This window comes from Panthera onca, chromosome A1 (genome assembly GCF_046562875.1).
Source record: "Panthera onca isolate mPanOnc1 chromosome A1, mPanOnc1 haplotype 2, whole genome shotgun sequence".
Taxonomy (NCBI): domain Eukaryota; kingdom Metazoa; phylum Chordata; class Mammalia; order Carnivora; family Felidae; genus Panthera; species Panthera onca.
Genome location: NC_138339.1, coordinates 169811648 through 169831176, shown reverse-complemented (window position 1 = coordinate 169831176; position 19529 = coordinate 169811648). Strand labels below are relative to the sequence as shown.

General features: G+C 50.9%; 1 protein-coding gene across 1 annotated transcript; it reads right to left on the bottom strand.

Moving 5' to 3' along the window:
* Positions 1-10911: 10911 nt before the first annotated feature.
* Positions 10912-19474, bottom strand: ZIC5 (Zic family zinc finger 5). The gene is made up of 2 exons (XM_060636769.3): positions 18005-19474; positions 10912-13673 (listed from the first exon to the last, which is right to left on the bottom strand). Exons 1-2 carry the CDS (start codon positions 19464-19466, stop codon positions 13231-13233), a joined length of 1905 nt encoding a protein of 634 aa, XP_060492752.2. The 5' UTR covers positions 19467-19474; the 3' UTR covers positions 10912-13230.
* Positions 19475-19529: the final 55 nt, after the last annotated feature.

The window sequence follows — 19529 nt, the reverse complement described above, 5'->3', positions numbered from 1 at the left end:
TTCCACTTGCATGAGGCACGTAGAGCAGTTAGATTTCACAGAGACGGAAAGTAGAAGAGAGGCTATCGGCAGCTAGAGGAAGGGGGGGAAAGAGGAGTTAATGTTTTATGGGTACACAGTCTGTTGGGGAAGATGACAAAGTTCTGGAGATGAATGGCGATGGGTACACAACACTGTGAATGTACTTAATGCCACAGAACGGTATACTTAAAAATGGCTCACATGGGGGCTCCTGGGTGGCTCTGTCAGTTGAGTGTCCAACTTTTACTTTACAAGAATTTTTTAAATGGGAGCAGAAAAGCACGTGAATAATGGATAATGTCCCCAGAACTTGGAGCTCCCAACACTACCCACCCGAGGCTGAACCAGCCATGCTGGGCTTTCTCTGCCCTTAAGAGAATGGAAAGTTTGGGGGCAGCCATCTGGCTCAGTCAATGGGGCTTATGACTCTTGATCTCTGGTTGTGAGTTTGAGCCACGTTGGGTGTGTAGAGATTACTTAAAAATACAATTTTTAAAGAAAAAGAAAATGGGAAGTTTTGTGTCTGCACTTCCCCAGACACCCAAGCAGCCCAGAGAAGCCTACCCATGAAAATCCTGTTCCAACCTCAAAAGGAAACTTAAGGAACCAAGAATGACATTTTTCATGATGCAATTTCTCCACTCCTTCCTGGCCAGCATCATTCAAGTCGGAGGAACCTCAGAAAATCAACGTTCCAATCTCCCTGGCCACAGACACAAGTTTTTTTGAGGCGCATTTCTGTGGCTGGACCCCCCACCCCCACCCCCCTGCCAGCCCTCTGATTCATGGGATGGAAAGAAAGGATCTAGAGAGTCAGAGTTACAAATAACAGAGGGAGTGGGGGGCGGGGGGGTGAGGGGTGGCTCTGGCTAGCTCACAATGTTTTTCCTGGACTCGCCTCTGTCTTTTGGGGTTCCTCTTTCCCGAGAACCACTTGCCTAGAATCTGTGATTTTGCCTCACACTGGTCCAAGAAAGAGAACCTGGGAACCACCAAAGCTGTTGCATCTGAAGGCAGAAAGAGGTGGCCCAGTCAGAGGCTAGCGCCTACCCAGAAGCTTCTCTCAGTAACACAACAGACATTGGATGCATGCCACAGGTTTTGCTAATGCTTGTTCTTTGGGGTCAGTTTATTTAAGAAATGGCCAGAGCATGGGACACCTGGTTCACTCAGTTGGTAGGGCATGTGACTCTTGATCTCAGGGCTGCGAATTCGAGCCTAGAGTTGGGTATAGAGATTACTTAAAAATAAAATCTTTTAAAAAAAAAGTGGCCAGAGCCTTCAAACCCCTGCCCTCTTCCCCTGCAAGGAGATAAACATTGGCATAATCTTTCCCATTCCAAGTCTCCCTGGGCCCTCCCCTCAATTTCCATTACACTTCATTACCCCCAGGCAGCCATGAGCTCCTGAGTCCCCTCACACAGACTTTGGCCCAGCTTTTCACCTACAACATGTCAGTGCCCATTCTTCTTCCTGCAGATGGGGAAGATGAAACCCATAGCCAGTATGAGAAACCTGTTCGGATCCCTCCACAGAGAAAAGGACAGAAGAGAACATGGTGCCTATTAACATGATGCCTAATAGTTTTCAGGCTGATGGGCCCAGTGGCAAAGACCCCAGGCAAAAGAGGGGAGCCAGCCAGGAGGATCCGACACAGCCTGTAAGGGGAGCCCCACTGGAAGAAGGTGGGGAGCACAGCACAAGGCTCACACTGCTGAGGTAAGGCCTTAGGTGGGATGGCCCCAGGGTGCAGCCCAATAAAGGCAGTCAGAACAGAGCCTGAGATGTGAGCCAGTTAATGGGTTAAAAGCTGTTAGGCTGTTAAGACTTGGAGCAGGGAGAAAGATGCATAATCTGAATATCACTAAGAAAATTTTGCAGCCAGCATCCAGATTTTCTAAATCAACCACTTCACCAAATTCCCTGCCAGCTCATAAAATGCCTGTCTCCCTTTCCTTCCTTTTTCCAAATGATGCTATTTTATTAAATAGTGTTTAACCACCTGGGTGGTTCAGTTGGTTAAGAGTCCAACTTCAGCTCAGGTCATGATCTTGCAGTTCGTGGGTTCGAGCCCTGCATCAGGCTCTCTGCTGTCAGCATGGAGCCTGTTTCAGATCCTCTGCCCCTCCCTTGCTCTCGGGCTCTCTCTCTCTGTCTCTCAAAATAAATAAATAAATTTTAAAAAATAATAAAATAGGGGTGGCTGGGTGGCTCAGTTGGTTAAGCATCCAACTTTAGCTCGGGTCATGGTCTCATGGCTCATGGGTTCAAGCCCCGCATTGGGCTTTGTGCTGACAGCTCAGAGCCTGGAGACTGCTTTGGATTCTGAGTCTCCCTCTCTCTCTGCCCCTCCCCAGCTCACTCACTCTTTCTCTCTCAAAAATAAACACTAAAAAAATAATAATAATAAAACAAAAACAGTGTTGGAGGTTGGGGGGAGAAGTAGAGAGAGAACTCAGGGGAGAATTACATTTTAATTTTATTTTAAATGCAGTTTTGTTTCCTTCAAGGCTGTCCTAAATTTGGTTAGGTCCAGAATGTGTAGGCCCTCATAATTTGCCAAGTTGGATTTAAATGTGCTATAATAGTGTGTGTGTGTGTGTGTGTGTGTGTGTGTGCGTGTGTGTGTAGACTTATTCGATCAAATGTACATTTAATATGCACAGGTATTCATTATATCACAGCAGAAACATGTTGACTCTGTGTTTACAGTCTTTGGAGATATATTTTTAAAAATCGTATTTTTGCTTTGTGTATACACATTTGCTGTTGCTTATAATTCTTCTGGAAGCCTGACCGGTTTAACTACTTCAGCTTGGACTCACTTGAGGGGCAGAGAGAGTATGCAAAGCTGCAGAGTGCTTTCATATTTAAAAGGGGCTTCTCCAGGATTGCAAACCTGTGGGTTGATGGTCTTTCTCTGGATCCATTTCCTGTTTTTCAGGCTGACCCAAGTTCTCAGACCACCTGGGGTGGGTCGGCTGCAGCTGGGGGTCTCAATGGGATCTCTGCAATTCAAGGGGGCCTATTCCAAAACAGGATCTGAGCTGCAAACTGCCTTTCTCATCCCTGTGTCCAGGGGGCACCGGGATGCATAGGACCCTGGGGTAGAGGGCCTAGTGACCAGTGAGTCAACTTTACAAAAAGGAGGCTGGAAAAAGGAACGGAATGAGTTTAGGATGGTGAGACCCTAGGACATAAGGAGGAAAATGGGGTAATGAGGAAGCTGGAGGCTTAAGACACCCTCCTGGGAAACCAAAGAACGAGTTGTGACTAGTTTTTGGTCAACAGACTGGAGGCCTCAGGAGAGCCCAGATCTGGGTCTCTACAAGCTAAGCTGCCACCCCCCAGGAGCACAACCACAACCAGCTGAATCCAGAGGCCTTGGGCCACTCCCCCAGGACAGACCCTGTCACCAAGAAGCCACCCACTGACGCACTCTTGGGGCCCACTAGAGTATAAACACTCCAAACACTGATTTAATCTGTTTGGAAACCACAGGTCAGAAGATACCAACAAGGCAAGAACCACGTTTAACACATTCAAGACTTCCAAACATTTAACTGAATCAAACACGTCTGGCCACAAATACCAGTGGAGAAATTTAAGACCCTCTTGTCAAAAACACAGATACACAGGGCCCACCTCAAGGACCCCCAGGGACCACTCGCTTCTGGAAGCCCACGTGTGGTGTGTATCTCGTGGGCCTATTCCTAACCTCGCAGTTGTTCCCACTCGCCCGCTCCTAGGAGATCCGGATCCTCAGTGACCCTTCCTCTCCGCCCCCCCCTCCCGCCCTCTCCGGCCTCGCCATTTCCTGAGCTGGGATCTCCCACAGAAGTCCAGCGTTTCCTGTGTTGCAGGGACTTCTCCAACTTGGAGCGGAAATCAGGTCCGGGCCAGGGACGCAGGGGCCCGTCGCCCCGGTTTCTGGCCCGAGCCCCGAGACCCCTATGGTCCGCACAGTATTTGGCCGGTGCCGCGGCGTGTGGGGAAAGATGGTTACACCCGAAAGGAATCTCGACTCCTCGCGGAGCCACTGCTCGCGTCTCTCCGCACGCTCAGGTTCTGGCTCGGCTTTCAGCAACTCCCCCTCCTCTCTAACCACTCGCTCGTAATTCGTGGGCCGCCGCGGAGCTGTGCCCGGGGCTACAGTCCCCAAATTAAAGCGCTTTTGCAGCCTGGACTCCCAGCGAGCTGCCTTCGCGCGCCACGCCGTCACCTCCTGCCCGCGCTCGCCTCCCCGCCCCGCATCCCGGCAGCTGAGATGGATGTGATTTCACGCACATCCTGCGCACACACACGTGCGCATACACGCAGTCGCCCTCAGCGCCGCCCGCACACACGTACGAGCCTGGACGCTTTCCTTTTGTGCTCGCTTTGCAGGACGTGCTTCTCTGCCCCTGGCTTCCGCTTTTCGCTCCTCGTCTCCTCCGCTTCGCCCCGGCGAGTCCCCCGGGCCTGGCTCACTCGTCCCGGCCCCTGTGCCCCCGTGGGGTACCTCTCCCGCTCCGCCCGGGAGGAGAGCGGCCGCGGAATCTCCCAAGCGCGCCCAGCGACGGCCGGGGTCTGCGGGCAGCTGGGGCCGCAGGGCTGGCCTCGGGCCTGCGCCCTGTTTGTTTTCCCTTCGCCCCCTGAATGCTAGATTAAGATGTAAAGATTACCCGCGCCGAATAATGCCGGGAGTCAACACTCGAGCAAACAAAAGTGCTTGCACAACTCCGCCAACCCCGCTGGGACCCGGGCCTCGGGCTGGGGGAGAACGCGCTCCTCGCTGCTAATTACAAATAAATGATGATGTGCTCACTAAGTAATTGATTTAATGAAGTTCCTATGAAACTATTAAACCCGGGTGGAGGTCAGGCTAGAGGCGCCCCAGAGCGCCCATTGTGGGCTGTTTAACTCCACCAGGCTCCTCGCAAAGACATCGGGGCTAATAGGTGAAGTCACAGCTGTTCGCACTGACTTCTCGGAGCGCCCGGCCGGCCGCGGGCACCCTCGCGCCCTCCTCCTGTCGCGCCCTCGTGCCCCGCCGCCCGCGCCCCGCGCCGGCCAGCTTACCCACGCCACTCCCAGCCCCGCCGCCAGCTCCCGAGGGCCTCTCCAAAGGGATCCCGCGTCTCGTTAAGAGCGGGAAGTTGAGCGCTGAACTTGTGCGCACCGCCAGCAGTCGGCGGCGTCCACCGCCGCCCACCCCTCCCTCCTCACCCCACCCCCGCCACTTGGTGCAGGAACTGCAGCCAGTGTGCCACGCAGGGTGCTCGCGCGCTCTTGGCAAGGTGCCTGGAGCCCGAGAGTGTGCCCAGTGCACTGGCTAAGGCGGGGGCGGAGGGGGTTGAGTTGTACATAAGTGTGGGGGGGGGGGGGAGAGTGTGTGTGTTTGTGGTGTGTGTGCGTGTGTGTGTGTGTGAGCGCGCGCCGTACGTTTCCGGCCAAAAGGCCACGTTTTTACATGCCTTACCCTGGCCTGCGGCCTGTTCAGGCAAAAAAGTAATACAGAAGGGGACCGAAGAACAAGGTGCAAAAAAGATCACCCAGAGGGACAGTGGGCATGGGAACCCTAGTCTTAGGTTTTGCAGACCTGCTGTGGGAGGAGGGGGTTGTACTGGCACAGCCCTCTCATCATCCCCACCTCCCATTTCTGCCAGCTCCCTGACCCGGCCAGGCGGTTCCGCCCCAGAGCGACACCTTCAGCTCCCAGTGGGGCGGATCCTGTAGGCCGCAGGCCCCGACGCCCTGGCTGACAGATCCGAGCTACCTCCCTCCCCACCGTGCACAGAGCCCAGCCCCTGCAGGAAGGTGGGAACTGCTTCTCCTGCGCGATGGCTCTTGATAGGAAATGTAACCGCCTCTTATCCTGGAGGCTGGGGGACCCCTGAGGGGACACAGCCTCTAGATGGAGAAACAATCATTGCAAACGGATCTGAAGTTAGGGATGCTAAACCCCTGCACTGGGCAGCAAGGGCAGGAGAGAGCGTTTGAGTGCATCTCCTCCTACCCTCCGGGAACTTTGTAATGAAAGAGAAGGCCCAAGTCCTTCTGGAACTCCACACCGGCAGACAGGGCCTCCCTTGGGGGTTCTGGCTGCAGAAGTCAATGGCCCAGGGTACCCTGCACCCCTATACCCCGCCAAGTCTTGTCTCTCCTTGTCAAGAACTAAGAGTTAACAAAGTTTCTTAAAGTACTCATTTCATCTATGCCAGTTTAATGTTAGTAATTTCCAGCTGCTGAAATCAACTTCCATTTGATTTTCAACCAAACGCTTGGAGTTGAGGAGGAGGGGATATTTTGCATGCTGTTGGCGCCCTTAAACAGAACTCCACTCTGTCTGGGTCTTAGGTCTTCCAATACCTGGAGGGAAAATTGACAAAAATCTTCCCTGAGTCTTGCTTGAGCCCTCAGTTTCACCGTCTGTAAAATTGGATCAGAGATCCTTGGCAAAACTCCTTTGGGCTTTGTGATCTTGGAAGGGGACCTTCAGGGGAAGGAGGAAGTCAGTAAAGACGCCGGTTTGCACCAGGCTTTTGTCTTTCTTTGTACAAGCTAGCCCCTTTGTAAAATAACGCCTCACCAGACTGCCTAATGGATTTTTGCAGGGCTGGGGTTCTAATTTTCCCCACTCACAAGCAGATGAAAGAGACTGAGTGTTCCATCCCAGCGAGTCCCGCGTGGCCCTTGTTTGCTAAACAGCACCTCTCCCAAATGTGCCCAAAGTGGTGCACGCCGCCGGCGCACTCTCCTCCCTGGCCGAGGGCAGATGTTCCCATTTTGTTCCCGCCTCTCCTCCCCTCACCCAGCTCCTCGTATTCCTTTAACGCCTGCTGAGGACTGCATCCCTGCTGCCCTTAATGTAGGATGGGCCCTTCTCTTCAGCCTCCAAATGAGAAGTGACATTTGCACTCGGCTCAGCCAACGCGTGAGCACACCGCGGGGACACAGGCCCATTGAGCGAGTGAGGCCGAGGGGCCGGCAGGCTCGGCGGCGTCCGAAGCTGCCTTAATTAATACCATCTTAAATAGTCCAGCAGCCACCGAAGACAAAGTTGAAGAAAGACTTTAAGGCTGAGTGCCCCTCGACAAGCTCTTTTTCCCCATGTCATTCAATATTTAATGCGCCCGCTTCTAATGCTACTACTGGTGTTCCTTTCTCAGCAAGGACATTATTTTTTCACGGTGCCCATAGCCAGGGAAAGCCCTTTAGGCAAAGAAAATCAAAATGTTTGTTGTTTTGGATGACTTATAACTCTTGTTTAACACAAGCACTTTCAGCAAAGTATAACAGGCGCAGCGTCCAAAGCAAACAACACAATCCTTGTGACAGAGTCGGACACAAAAAGCACATTGTCTTGCGGACTACCCCTTTTCTCTGGTGCTAGATGGGGGCCTGTCTCCGAGTGAACACCACGATGCCATTTCACTTTTGAACTATTGTTTTTGAGTTATGCCATGTGGTCAAAAGGAGCGAGAAGGGGGTTGTTTCCAGGCTCATAAGACAAACGAGTTGCCTTTTCATTGAAATCCCCCCGCGATCCTTGAAAACGGAGTTTAAATGTCACCTCCGCCTTTCTAATGGGCACAGGGCTGGAGGCGACCCTTCAAAGCGCCTGGGTGATAAACGACCCTTATTAAATATAGCCGGGACCGCTGGGAAAGTCCCGCGCCCGGCCAGCACGTGGAAGAGCGCCCCTCGCTGGAGGGCCCTGGAGAGGCCGGGCCTCCCCTGCAGCCGACCGAGGCCTTGGCGGCCGGCCGCGGCCCGGCCCGGCCTCGGGGGTCGGGGTGGGGAGCCCGGGTGAGGGGGGCCAGTTGTAATACAACTTCTTATCTGCCGCCCCCAACACGCCCGTGCGCCCCCATCCCCAGAGTCTCGGCGTGAAAGCTTGGTGCATTTCCCCCTGACTTCTTTTTGTCCGTTGCCGAGTGGCGTCTGCAAGTCTGAGCTGCAAAGTTACTGATTTGCAGGCTGCATGTTAAGGCAGCCCATGTAAGTAATTTCTCCGGGCACCCCAGCAAAGGAGAACAAATCGCTGACAAAGGCGAGCGCTTTCGATTCAGCGGCGTCGTTAAGGCAACCCCGAAGTATTCCTCCTATAATAAGTTCCACTTCAAAGGGTTTCTCATTCAGCGGTGACTGCTTCGCACTTTTATTAAGTCCGGGCTTTTTCACTCGGAGGAATCATCTGTTTGGTTATTTTTCATCGTGTTTATTTTTCACCATTCACACAGTACTTGTATTAAATAAACAAAGAACAATCGCTCTGCAAATAAAAGTACTTAGGTGGGGAGAGAAGGAAGAGGCACTGGAGCTCCGGCGCCCCTGGCCCTGTCCCCTCCTCCAACTGCACCCACCCCACCCCCACCCGGCTTTCTCTCCTCCTCTCCTCGGTCCCCCTTTCTCCTTTCTGGAGAGCTAGGAGGTTGCATGGGAGATCGTAACAACAAGTGGGTGGAAAGACATACGTTATTATAGGTCGTGCATGTCATATTCTATGGGTAACACTGTATGTAATACATATAGTTCCGATGAGGTGTAAATTGAGTGTGCTAAGTTGGCATGAAAGTACAGGTCACTGCAACTGTATCTTAATAGAGTGTCTCGAATCACTGTGGACCCTCTGCCAGCGACTCCCCTGGCCCAGCCCATTGCCATAGCAATCCTGACGCTTGGTGTGGGTGTACCATAAAAGCAGTAGTTTGAATTTCAAAGAACATGCCTTTGAACTTCTCCCTGCCTGATTAGGCACTTGTGCCCTAGTGTGAATGTGTGTGCCCCGGACTGTTTGGGCGTGGACGTGGTGGGGGGGGGGGGTGAATTTCTGTGAGTTTTTTATCACATAGGGAAAGTGTGCTGGCAACCCCAGGGCAGTTTGTCTGTGGGTCTCCTTAGCCATCCCTCCAGCCCTGGAATGGTGGGTTTCCCTGGCCATGTGTCTATTTTGGTAGATGATGGGGAGTGTGATCTGACAGGCTGAAAGTATTAATAAGTGTCTGGATTCAGCTTTCCTTTCCTCTAACTTAGATGATCACTTGAGAAACCAGATTATCTCCCCCTCCAACGCCCCAGTCCTTTTTTCCAACCAAAGTGGGATAAAAAATACTTCTGGCAGGAACATCTCTCATTCCATTTGATAGAGAAAGAGATGATAGATAGATAGATAGATAGATAGACAGATAAGATGGTAGGTGGGCAGGTAGGTAGGTATGAATGGTAGGTAGGTAGAATGAACTACTATGGTCTCAAAAAACTTCCACAAAATGCAAGATGTAAATGACAAGAGGGCAATACTAGCATGTCTACAGATAGTTGGGCCTCGCTTTCAAGGACTTTGGGCCTCCTCCTTTCCTGTCCCCAGTGCTGTCCCTCTTGTGTGGCCATCTCCAACTCCTTAAAAGAATAGAATTCTCACCCTCGAGCTATTTCTCAGTGCTTTAGATTTTTGGAGCATTCTCTCTAGCAAAGAAAATCCTGAATGGGAAAAGATATACATAAAATACAAATAACCATGTGTTTGAAGATTCTCCTAGCCTGGAAAACAAAGGTAGATGATTTAAAATGTTTGCGAGGGCCACAAGGGCCACGTTTTGCCTAGGAGAGATGAAGTCTTTGATGATAGCCAACTTAGTGTCAGTAAGTGGCTTTCTTTGAGACATATTCAGATGGGAACGTCTTGCTTGCCAATTGCCATAGAAATCTTAACACACCATGAAGATTGTCCAAGCGCCAAGCCTTCCGTTCTGGACTAAATTACTTTGAAGTGGCGCAGGACGAGCAGTGGTCAATTTTAACTCTATAGACTGGACAGAGCTCTGGGAGCGGAGATTGTGCGTTTTAAAGCAGAAAATAAGAAGGGGAAACTTGTTTTATACACTCTATACAAGGTTCTGCTCATTGTCAGATATCTTTTATCTTTTATATTTCCCATGAATGATTCATGTCTTGGTGGCTTTGTGTCCTCCCTTTCACCAGAAACTTCATTAGAGAGCTATAAGTTTTCCCATTGATTGGGGCCCTTCGCTGAGTGTTTTTCTCCTTCGTGTGCTGGTTATTGTCATCTGACTTGAAACAAGTCTTTGCTTCGTGTTTCACCTTTAGTACATTTAACAAACCTGACTTTTCAAAACCACTGTAAGCTTATGGAGAACTGCTTATTGACGTTACTACCAAGAAGAAGAAGAAGAATAAAACTATTTGCTTTTATCAGTTTTGTATCAGCTAATATAAAAACAAGCAAATGTTCAGCCCTGTTCAAATGGATGGCCAATCACATTAGTTTAAGCCACTTGAACATTTTGTTGCCATGATTCTAATTTCTAACACCTGCCTTAAAATGCTGAGCTAGGTTACATAGATCAGCTCAACTTGTAAATAAACCACAAACTGGATGCTACCCGTCCCCTGCCCTCCCCCCCCCCCCCCATTACCTGATGTGAGCAGTGTTTAATGTCCTATTCATTCAGCATGTAGTTAACTCAGTACCCATCTCAGCCCCTGATTTTACCCTTCTTTGTGCCTGGATACCTCTCACTGTCCCTCCACCTTTTCCTCATACTTTTTACCCTTTTACTTTAGAGGGTAGGCACCAAAGAAATGCTAAAACTCACTTTTCAGATTTTCACTGATTAGGATCTCCAAGGATATTATTAACAAATGAGTGCAGTAACCCCTAAGATTTATGTTAGTGTTACATGCAACTTACAGGGCTTAGTCTTCATAAATATTGTATTTTCTAGATTAGATGGTAAGTTAAACCAAGCTGTAAAAATATTTTATTGCTAGGGAGAGGCTAAGAAATAAAGAGCTCAAGAAGACCCAATGTTCACCAGTCAGCAACCTGTTCTATTTGTAAAAGAATGGCAGAAATATGCCATTAGGCAAAACATGAGCAATACATAGGAAGAATACCTTTATTAAATTTTTTACTTCATAATCATTCTTGCTTTCTTTCTATTGGAGGTACACATTTTAAGTTTTTATTTTAGGTGTATCAGGAACCAATAAATCTGTGGCAGAGTAAACCTATGCATGGCAAAATACATAAAATACATATTCCTTTGTTTCAGAATAAATAAACCTGTAGCATAATAAAGAATAGTGCAAACTACCATTGAAAAAGTTGTATAAATAAAACAACTCATTATAAATCAGGAATATTTTGTTCTAATAAGTTTACGATACATAAATTATCCCCCCAAAGTTCATACCTTATTTTGTCTATTTGAAAGAGCTTTGAAAGTGAATAATACGAAAATCAAATAAACTTTAAAAATGTAGAATTATTTTATATTCAAGTTTTATGGTCTTTTTCTTTATAAAGGAGGGTCTGCATGTTTCATATTCACTGTAACAATCTGAAGACAACATTGAAAGGCTTTCAAAGTGACAGCACCATGCACTGTACTAGTAATAGAATATATCTATAAACTATATATAATCTCGTCAACACAATGCAAAAAAAACATGCAGGAAGAGTCCTGGTTTTCACATTACGTTGTTCATTCAAGTAAGCTTAAAAATATATTCCCCCATTTTCTTTCCTTTTTTTTTTTTTAAATAAACCGTGGATCATAAACGACAATCTTTCACCAAAATGTATAATATAATTCTTTGGTGTGCTTTGAACTCTTCCAGGAAAACATAGGATGATGTCTGAAAATAAATTAATTCAACTGTACAAATAATAGTGTTCACATACAAGTTATTAACAATGACAAGACTACATCAACCACTCACAGCACACAAAACAAATTTCTACAAACCCTGGGGAGGGGGTGTCTTCAGGGTCTCTGAGGATAAATTAGTGCTCTTTAGTATATTTGTATGATGTTTATGATGGACTATATTTTGCACAAGATGTGTTGCATGAAGTGAAAATAAATTGACTAAGAGTTATTGTCCTAGGTCCTTGACCTTTTTTATCCTAGCTTGACAGCTCTGGCAAAGGTCACACATTCATCAGTGTTTGGTGGTAACTAGAAACCTTTTAAAAATTTTAATATGTATAGCCACTCCCTCCCCTCTTTTCATGTAAATCATACACTTCGCACACTGTCGTTTTCAAATGGGATAGAATTCAGTGTGCTTAGTGCTCAGGTGGGAAAAAATGCATGAAAATGCAGTTCCGGGCATTGAAAAATAAAGACTTTTTAAAAGGCTGATACAACAGTATAAAAGAGGGGTTGGCCTGTCTTAAAAACAACAGCTTTCCCAAAAAAGTAGGCATGTTGCCAACATCACACCTCCTTAGACTTGCCTGTTAATTTTGGCATCCCAAAAAACTTCTCTAAAACTTATCTTTTTATGACACAAGGAGTTTGGACACAGTAAAAAGGCAGCATCTGAGATTTCAGATTAAAAAAAAAAACCGTAGAGAAAAAAGAAAGCACTTGAATTTCTTCTATTTTATAAAATATCACAGCTTCACAGTTGACTGTTGCAGCAGCGTGTTCTTGTCCCCACTTTTGCGGGAACAATCACAGTAGCACAATACGCGGAGACGTAATAAGGTTGCTGCATCTTTTTTCTTTTTAAATCCTACAAGCAGGGTACTGAAGAGATAATCCCGTATAAAAATACTGTGTTAAGATGAGAGCAGTAATAAAAGAGTGGAAAGTTAAAATCACAACTATTAGAACTCAAAGGATTTTTTTACAAATATTTTTGGACACAGGTACAGTCTAAGATCTGTTGGCAATGCAGCAAGTGTGTGGTTTACAATCAAGAGGCCTTTTCAGAAATAGGGCCCAAGGAGGAGGCAAAGAGGCTCCAGAGAAGCCCTCGTTATGGTGTTAAAGGCAATCTCGAGGCACTCCAGGAAATGCAGAGGGCCTTGGTGCTGTGTTGAGTTCCGACTTAATGCTTTTTCTTGCTCATTTCCAAATATACATATATTGAGTCAGCAGTGTGTATATCCATTAACCCTTGGTACATTTTGCTCCTAGCCCTGTTCCCCTGTAACCTACAAGTCCAGCTTGGTTGGGTTTTGTTTGTTTGTTTGTTTGTTTGTTTTCTAAGAAAAAAAAAAAAAGCCCAAATATCTTAATTAAATTAATTAAATGTACAAACACCATAGGGTTTCATACTGAATAAATAGGGCTAATTAGACCCGGTGGCAAGTCTGAGTCAAGGGTTTGTCTCAGGCTCGGCATTGTCTCAGGTTAGGATATGGTCCAAGGACTCCCACTTATTACTTATTATTATTACTAGTAAATTCTAATGTATCGTCCGCGGGACTTCAGAGTTCCCATACATCTCTTCATCTTCAGACTCGGAAGTGGTTCCGTTGCTGGAAGGTGTGTGAAGGTGGCTGGGGGCTCCACTGGCCTGGCAAACATACCACTCATTGAGGTTGGTCACCTGAGGAGACAGAGTGCTAGAACGACTCCTGGTTGGGTCCAGCACAGGGGACAAGGGGGCACCCACTGGAGTCCCCACTGAGGAGTAACCAAGGGCTCCTGGAGAAGGTGGTGGGGACTTGCAGTGAATCTTCATGTGCTTCCTCAGAGAGCTGGGGTGAGTGTAGGACTTGTCACAGCCTCGGATCTTGCAGTAGTAAGGCTTGTCGCTCGTGTGGACATGGGAATGTTTCTTCCGATCGCTGCTATTGGCAAATTTCCTGTCACAGCCATCAAATTCACATTTGAAAGGCTTTTCCCCTGCAACAAAACAGAGGGCAGGTCAACAATTGCTTTTCAGAGACCCCTCACCTGAGAGAGAGAAATCTTGGAACAGAAATGAGGATGCATTTTCCCATTCTCTCGAAGAGCAACCCCAGCCTGGTTTCTATTCCTAATTCCTACGTTCCAGAAGGCAACAGGGAAGGGACACTGGGCCTGTGAGTGGCTAGATGTCAGTCCCTGCAGTACCAGAGGGTTCAGGGAGACGATGGCTAGACCATGATCCAGGATGTAACACCAAAATCCAACAAGGACCCAGATACCCTGTCCTCACTGCCCTCAAGGTCTGTACCTGCAAGGATACAAGCAGATCCCCTGTCAATATAAATGCTAATAAAATGATTCTTCCAAAGCCACAGCTTGGGGGAAGGATATAAAAAAAAGAGAAAAGTAAGCACATTACACTAAATTAAAAGTGAAGTGGGGGAGGTGCCATGCAATTATAATAACGGCATTTTGTTTCAGAGCGTCCCCAGGATTCCACCGATGGGAAAGGAAATAAGGCAAAACCCCGTTCTCTTTAGAAACAAAGGCACCTGTGAAACACACAGTCCCATCACTAGATTTCATATAAGCCTGGATGGGCAGAGGCGAGGCTGTTGGCCTCTTCTTTCTCCCAGCTTTCCTCACAACTTGCAGGGCAATTAGGAGCCTTTGGAACAGAACCTCGGAAACGTGAATAAAGACCACAAGCTGCAACCAGAACTTAGCTTGTACCTGATGCCCCACGGAAACGTATTCTGACAGCCTTCTACCCCACTTAATAGTCAGAAAAGGGACTGTTTACCACAGTCTTTGGCCCATCGTCCCTTTAAGCTGCTCTAACCACCCCAGGAGCACAATGCCTTTAAACACAAGGCCCTAGTTCAGGGAGTGGACATGTTAATAACACAACTAGAAATTCAGCCACAACACCTCGGTATTAAAAAGCAAAAAAGGAAGACAGCAGGTAGCAGTAGGAATTTTCCTTCTCACCTAAGTATCTATGAACTTGATGTATTTGAGTCATAATTGAACCAGTCATCTCATACATACTATTGTTTAATAATATCTCCCTCATATTTAAATGATTTTTAAAAATTAAGTTGAGTTTCTCTACTGAATTTCAGGACCTACTCTGGTGGCTCACTAGGGATGGCTTCTTCCTTGGTTTTGGATACGTTTCTCAAAAAGCAACTATTTAAGACAGTTTAGTGTACATAAATTTTTGTGGTGAATTTTCATATACAACTATTTCAGTGTAGTTTTTTTTCTTTTTCTTTTTAATCTCACCAATGACAAAGGCTTGGATGCCAGAGTGTGTTAACACATCTGAAAGTATTCAGATGCCTGGACTATAACTTCCCCTACCTCTAAATACTGTTTAAAAATGAAATTAAATATTATTCAAATACACTTCCTACACTGATCTATAGAGGGGAAAACACAACATAACACAACAACAAAATAGTTAATCACTTTTCATAAAAATATCAGTTATCTATCCTGATCTGAGTTTTACTTTTAAGTTGGAGATAATTCTAATTTAATACAGCATTATTTAAAAATTTATAATGGGCCTTCCTTCCATAGGGAGGCTTGAGTGGTTTTATTCACCCTATGCAAATGTGCAGTGTCGTTTGGAGTTGCTCCTGTCCTCGCTAAGGATCCCGGATTGTGAAGAATACAGTAGCTCTAAGCACTGCTGGTCCCACCACTGACCACGATGAAGAGAAACAATTACGCCCAGAGAAGGGAGATATGGAATGGGGTGGGGGGTGGGGGGAGTAGAAAAGTAGGGATTAAGGTAATATTAAGGACGAAAATAGAAGGAAAAAATAAGTAAAGGTGAAAGAATTGCTTGTTTTATTCAGGGGGCCTAGGCGGGGAACAGTGAGCAAATTCCAGCTAACTGGAAAGGGTGAGAAACCCCAGTGTTTACATTTCAGATTCCGACAGAGGAGTCAATCAGAATCTAACTACTTGCAGAATCTGAGAGAGTAAAGGAGGCTACGTGAGCTGCTCTCTGTTCTACCAGTTCCCTCTCCCAGAGAACTCGAGTCTGGCCCAAAGGAAGGTTATAAACCGAATGGGGGTGGGGATGGGAGGAACGTGGGTCAGGAAATGGGCCTTCGGGAGTGGCCGGGGGATTATTCCCTTTGATCAATCTGTTCCGGGATTCCGAATAACCCCCAAAAGGGAGAGCGCCGTGGTAGGGAGGGGGTTCCGGAATGGTCCCTGTCCGCACTCAATGCTCAACTGCTAAGCGGCCTAAGGACCGCCAAAACCCCCTGGCACCGGTTTGAGCACTAACATGAGGCGCCGGTACCCCTCCCTGAAGGCCTCGGCGAGAACCACTCCGCCACCCGCAGCCGGGCAGGAAACACAACCCTGAGCACGCCGTGAAACCAGAAAACACTACTGCCCAGGGGCCCGCAGTGCTCGGGATCTCCGCCCCCGCCGTGCGCGCGCGCGCACGCCCCTCTCCCCCTGGACTGCCGTCGGAGGGAGCCGCGACCCGTGGCAGCTTCCGCGCCAGCAAATTCCAGTTCTGTGCTCCACGGGGAAAGAAACTATCCTCAGGTCCGGCGGCGGAGAAGAAAAGGTCCACTCTCTCTCCGAGGCCTGCAAAGGCGGGAAAGGCCCAAGGCCGCAGGTTCTGCTTTCAGGGTGCCCATAGGGGACGGGGTTGGGGGCGGCTTCACCTCCCGCGCCCCGCGAGCCCCCTTTACGGTTCCAGGCCCCTGTCCTGGCGGCAAGTGCCAGGCACAGGGGCAAACAGCTGGCTAAGCGGGCCAGGGAGTTTTTCCGAGAGCCTCGTGGGAAGTTTCCTTTTGGAAAATTCCTTAGGGTGGACCATCTCGATTAGAAAAGCAGGGGGCTGGCCAACGGAGTTCCCGGAAAGATGTGCTCCCAGCCCAGCATCGGTGCACAGGAGGCCTATCAGGTGATGGCCGGGAGGAGCCAGGCCCCGGGCCCAGCCCCAGGCCACCCTGACCCGGCTTGCACGCAGAACCCCCTGATGCCCTGGGCTCCGGCTGTTGGCCAGGCGTTGGGCCCACGCGCGGCGGCTGCCTCCTTGCCGCCCAGCGCCGATAAATCAGCCAAGTAATTACTAAATGTAAACTCCAGTTACTTAAGTGTCCTCCGAGGGGTAATATTGTCTATCCCTATAAATCCCGACTGCTCGCGCTCATCAGCGCTTCCGCCCAACGCGCTAGTACGTTCGATGGAGGCACACGACCCACAGTAAACACCCCACCGCCCCACGCCGCAGCCGCCTTTGGGATAGGAGGGGTCCCCACAGCGCTGGGGGCTTCCCCCAAGTTCTTACGGGGGGGAAGGTACCAAGGACCGCAGGAGACTGCAGCTCACCCTGCCCTCCTCCAAATAGAATCCTCTTTGAAAGGACAAAGCCAAGTTCTCTAGCACCTTGCAGGGTATGTGTGATAAAATGTGTGTGACAGCTGTATGATACTGTATGGGTATGTATGAAGGTGTGTAAATGGGGAAGTGTGCGTATGTGAGGGTGTATGTGGAAGATAAGCGTGTCAGGGCATATGGGTGTTCCAGCTACCAGGAAGTGGGGGGGGGGGGTAGTATGTGAGATACGGGTGTGTGAAGTTGTGTGCTGTGTGCACGTGAAGATGTATGTGTGGGAAACGTGTGTGTGTGTGTGTGTGTGTGTGTGTGTGTGTGTGTGGGGAGGGGGTCTTCAGGGCCCCAAGGGCGCATTTCTATGGCATTTTGCACCACGCCCCGGAGGGACAGGACCCCTCCCCTCCTGGAAGGGCCACATTGAGCTGGGCCTGGTCGCCTCAATATCGGAGTAAATCCCACGTGCCCCCTCGCACGCCCGCACGGTGCGGGCTCTGCCACCAGGTGGGGAGGGAAGAGCCACCAGGGCGGCTCCAGCTCCGGTCCCCCTTCCCCATCGCCCTCCCCAAGTTCCCGGGGCCGGGCGAATGGGGGCTGCCGACCGTCCTGGGCTCCTTCCTGCTCCGACTGCTGCTGCTTCTGTTCCGGGGCGGCGGCGGCGGCGGCGTCTGGAGCGCGTTGCCGGTCCCGGCGGAGGGGCTGCGAGCGCGCTGGAGACTCCACCGTGTGGGAACCCAGCGCGGGGCCTGTGTGTGCTATCGAATTACTTATTCATAGAAAAAAAGGGGGGGAGAGAAAAAAAAGAAGTCACATGTCCGGGTTATACGTATGCGAAGAGAAGCAGCAGAAGGAGGGAAAAATTAAGGCGAGCAGGAGGAGGAAGAGAAGCAGCGGCGGAAGCGGCGGCGGCGCGGGAGGCGGCGGCGGCGGCGCGGCCGGGGACAGACACCCACCTGTATGAGTGCGCTTGTGGATCTTGAGGTTTTCCGAGCGCGCGAAGACCTTGCCGCAGCCCGGGAACGGGCAGGGAAAGGGCTTCTCGCCCGTGTGCACGCGGATGTGGTTGATGAGCTTGTATTTGGCCTTGAAGGGCTTGCCCTCGCGCGGACAGTCCTCCCAGAAGCAGACGTGGTTGCTTTGCTCTGGGCCGCCCACGTGCTCCACCGTGACGTGGTTCACCAGCTCGTGCATGGTGCCGAAAGTTTTGGAGCAGGGCTTGGCGCCGCCGGCCGGGGGCGGTGGCGGTGGCGGCCCGGCCAGCTCCTCGGGGTCGATCCACTTGCAGATGAGCTCCTGCTTGATTGGCTGCCGCATGTAGCGCAGGAAGGCCCCGGCCGCCCCTGGGAGGTGGGGGTGGTGCTGGTGCGGGTGCTGCGCGGGCGCCGGCGGCGGCGGCGGCGGCGCCGGCGCCGGGGGCGGCGCGTGGTGCTGCAGGTGGGGCCCCGGTCCGGCTGCCGCGGCAGCAGCAGCCGCCGCCAGGTTCAGGTTTAAGTTCACGGCTCCGTAGCCGTGCAGGGCGGCGGCTGCAGCGGCCGCCACCGCCCCGTAGTGCGCATCCCCGGAGCGCGGCGCGAAGGGCGGCTCGGTACGTCCGTACAGCTCAGCCGCCGCGGCTGCCGCTGCCGCCGCCAGCCCCAAGCGCATCTGGCCGTTGAGCGGGTGCGGGTGGCCGCCGGGGGCTCCCGGAGCGTCGTGCAGCGCGGGGAAGAGCGCCGGGCCCCCGCCGCTGCTACCGTCCGGGCCCGCGTAGGTGCCGCTGGCCGAGATGAACATGCCAGCCGAGTGAGGAGGCGGGGCCGAGTGCTGGGGGGAGCCTGTGCCAGACCGCTGCTCCCCTCCAAGAGGGACCCCGTGCATGGCCGCCGCGGGGGCCGTGGCGGAAAGGTCCCTCCGGAGGACGAAGTCCCTGCTGTGGCCTTTGCCGCTGCTGCCGCCGCCGCCACTGTCGGTGGCGGTGTAGCCCGAGAGGGCAGGAGGAGGGGGAGGGGGAGGAGGAGGGGGTGTAGGGGAGGGAGGAAGAGGAGGGGCTGGGGGCGGGGGCGCGGAGGGCTGCGCGCGGCCGCTGCCCCCGTCACCGGGGTAGGTGCTGGCGCCGGGGTGCGCGACCGAGGCTGCAGCGTGGGCGGCGGCCGCCGGCGCCTCGGGATGTGCCGGGAGCGCCTTTGAGGGAGGGCTGAGGCCGAGCGCGCTCGCCTGGGCCATGTGCTCCGGTCCGAGCGGAGTGATGGCCACGCCGGGGTCAGAGCTCAGGTCCCGAGGGCGGAGGTGCGTGGCTGTGGCTCGGAGTTGGGAGTGGGCGGGCGGGCTGGCCAGCGCCGGGAAGCCTGTCATATTCTGAAGCGGCCTGGCCTGAGCCGTTGCCAAATCCGCTAATCTCAGCGCTGGCGGGTTCCTCTTGCTCAAAGGGGGCTCCATCAGAACTACACAATCAGACCCATAGACCCTCACTGGGGGGACTTTTTTTTCCCTCTGCCCACC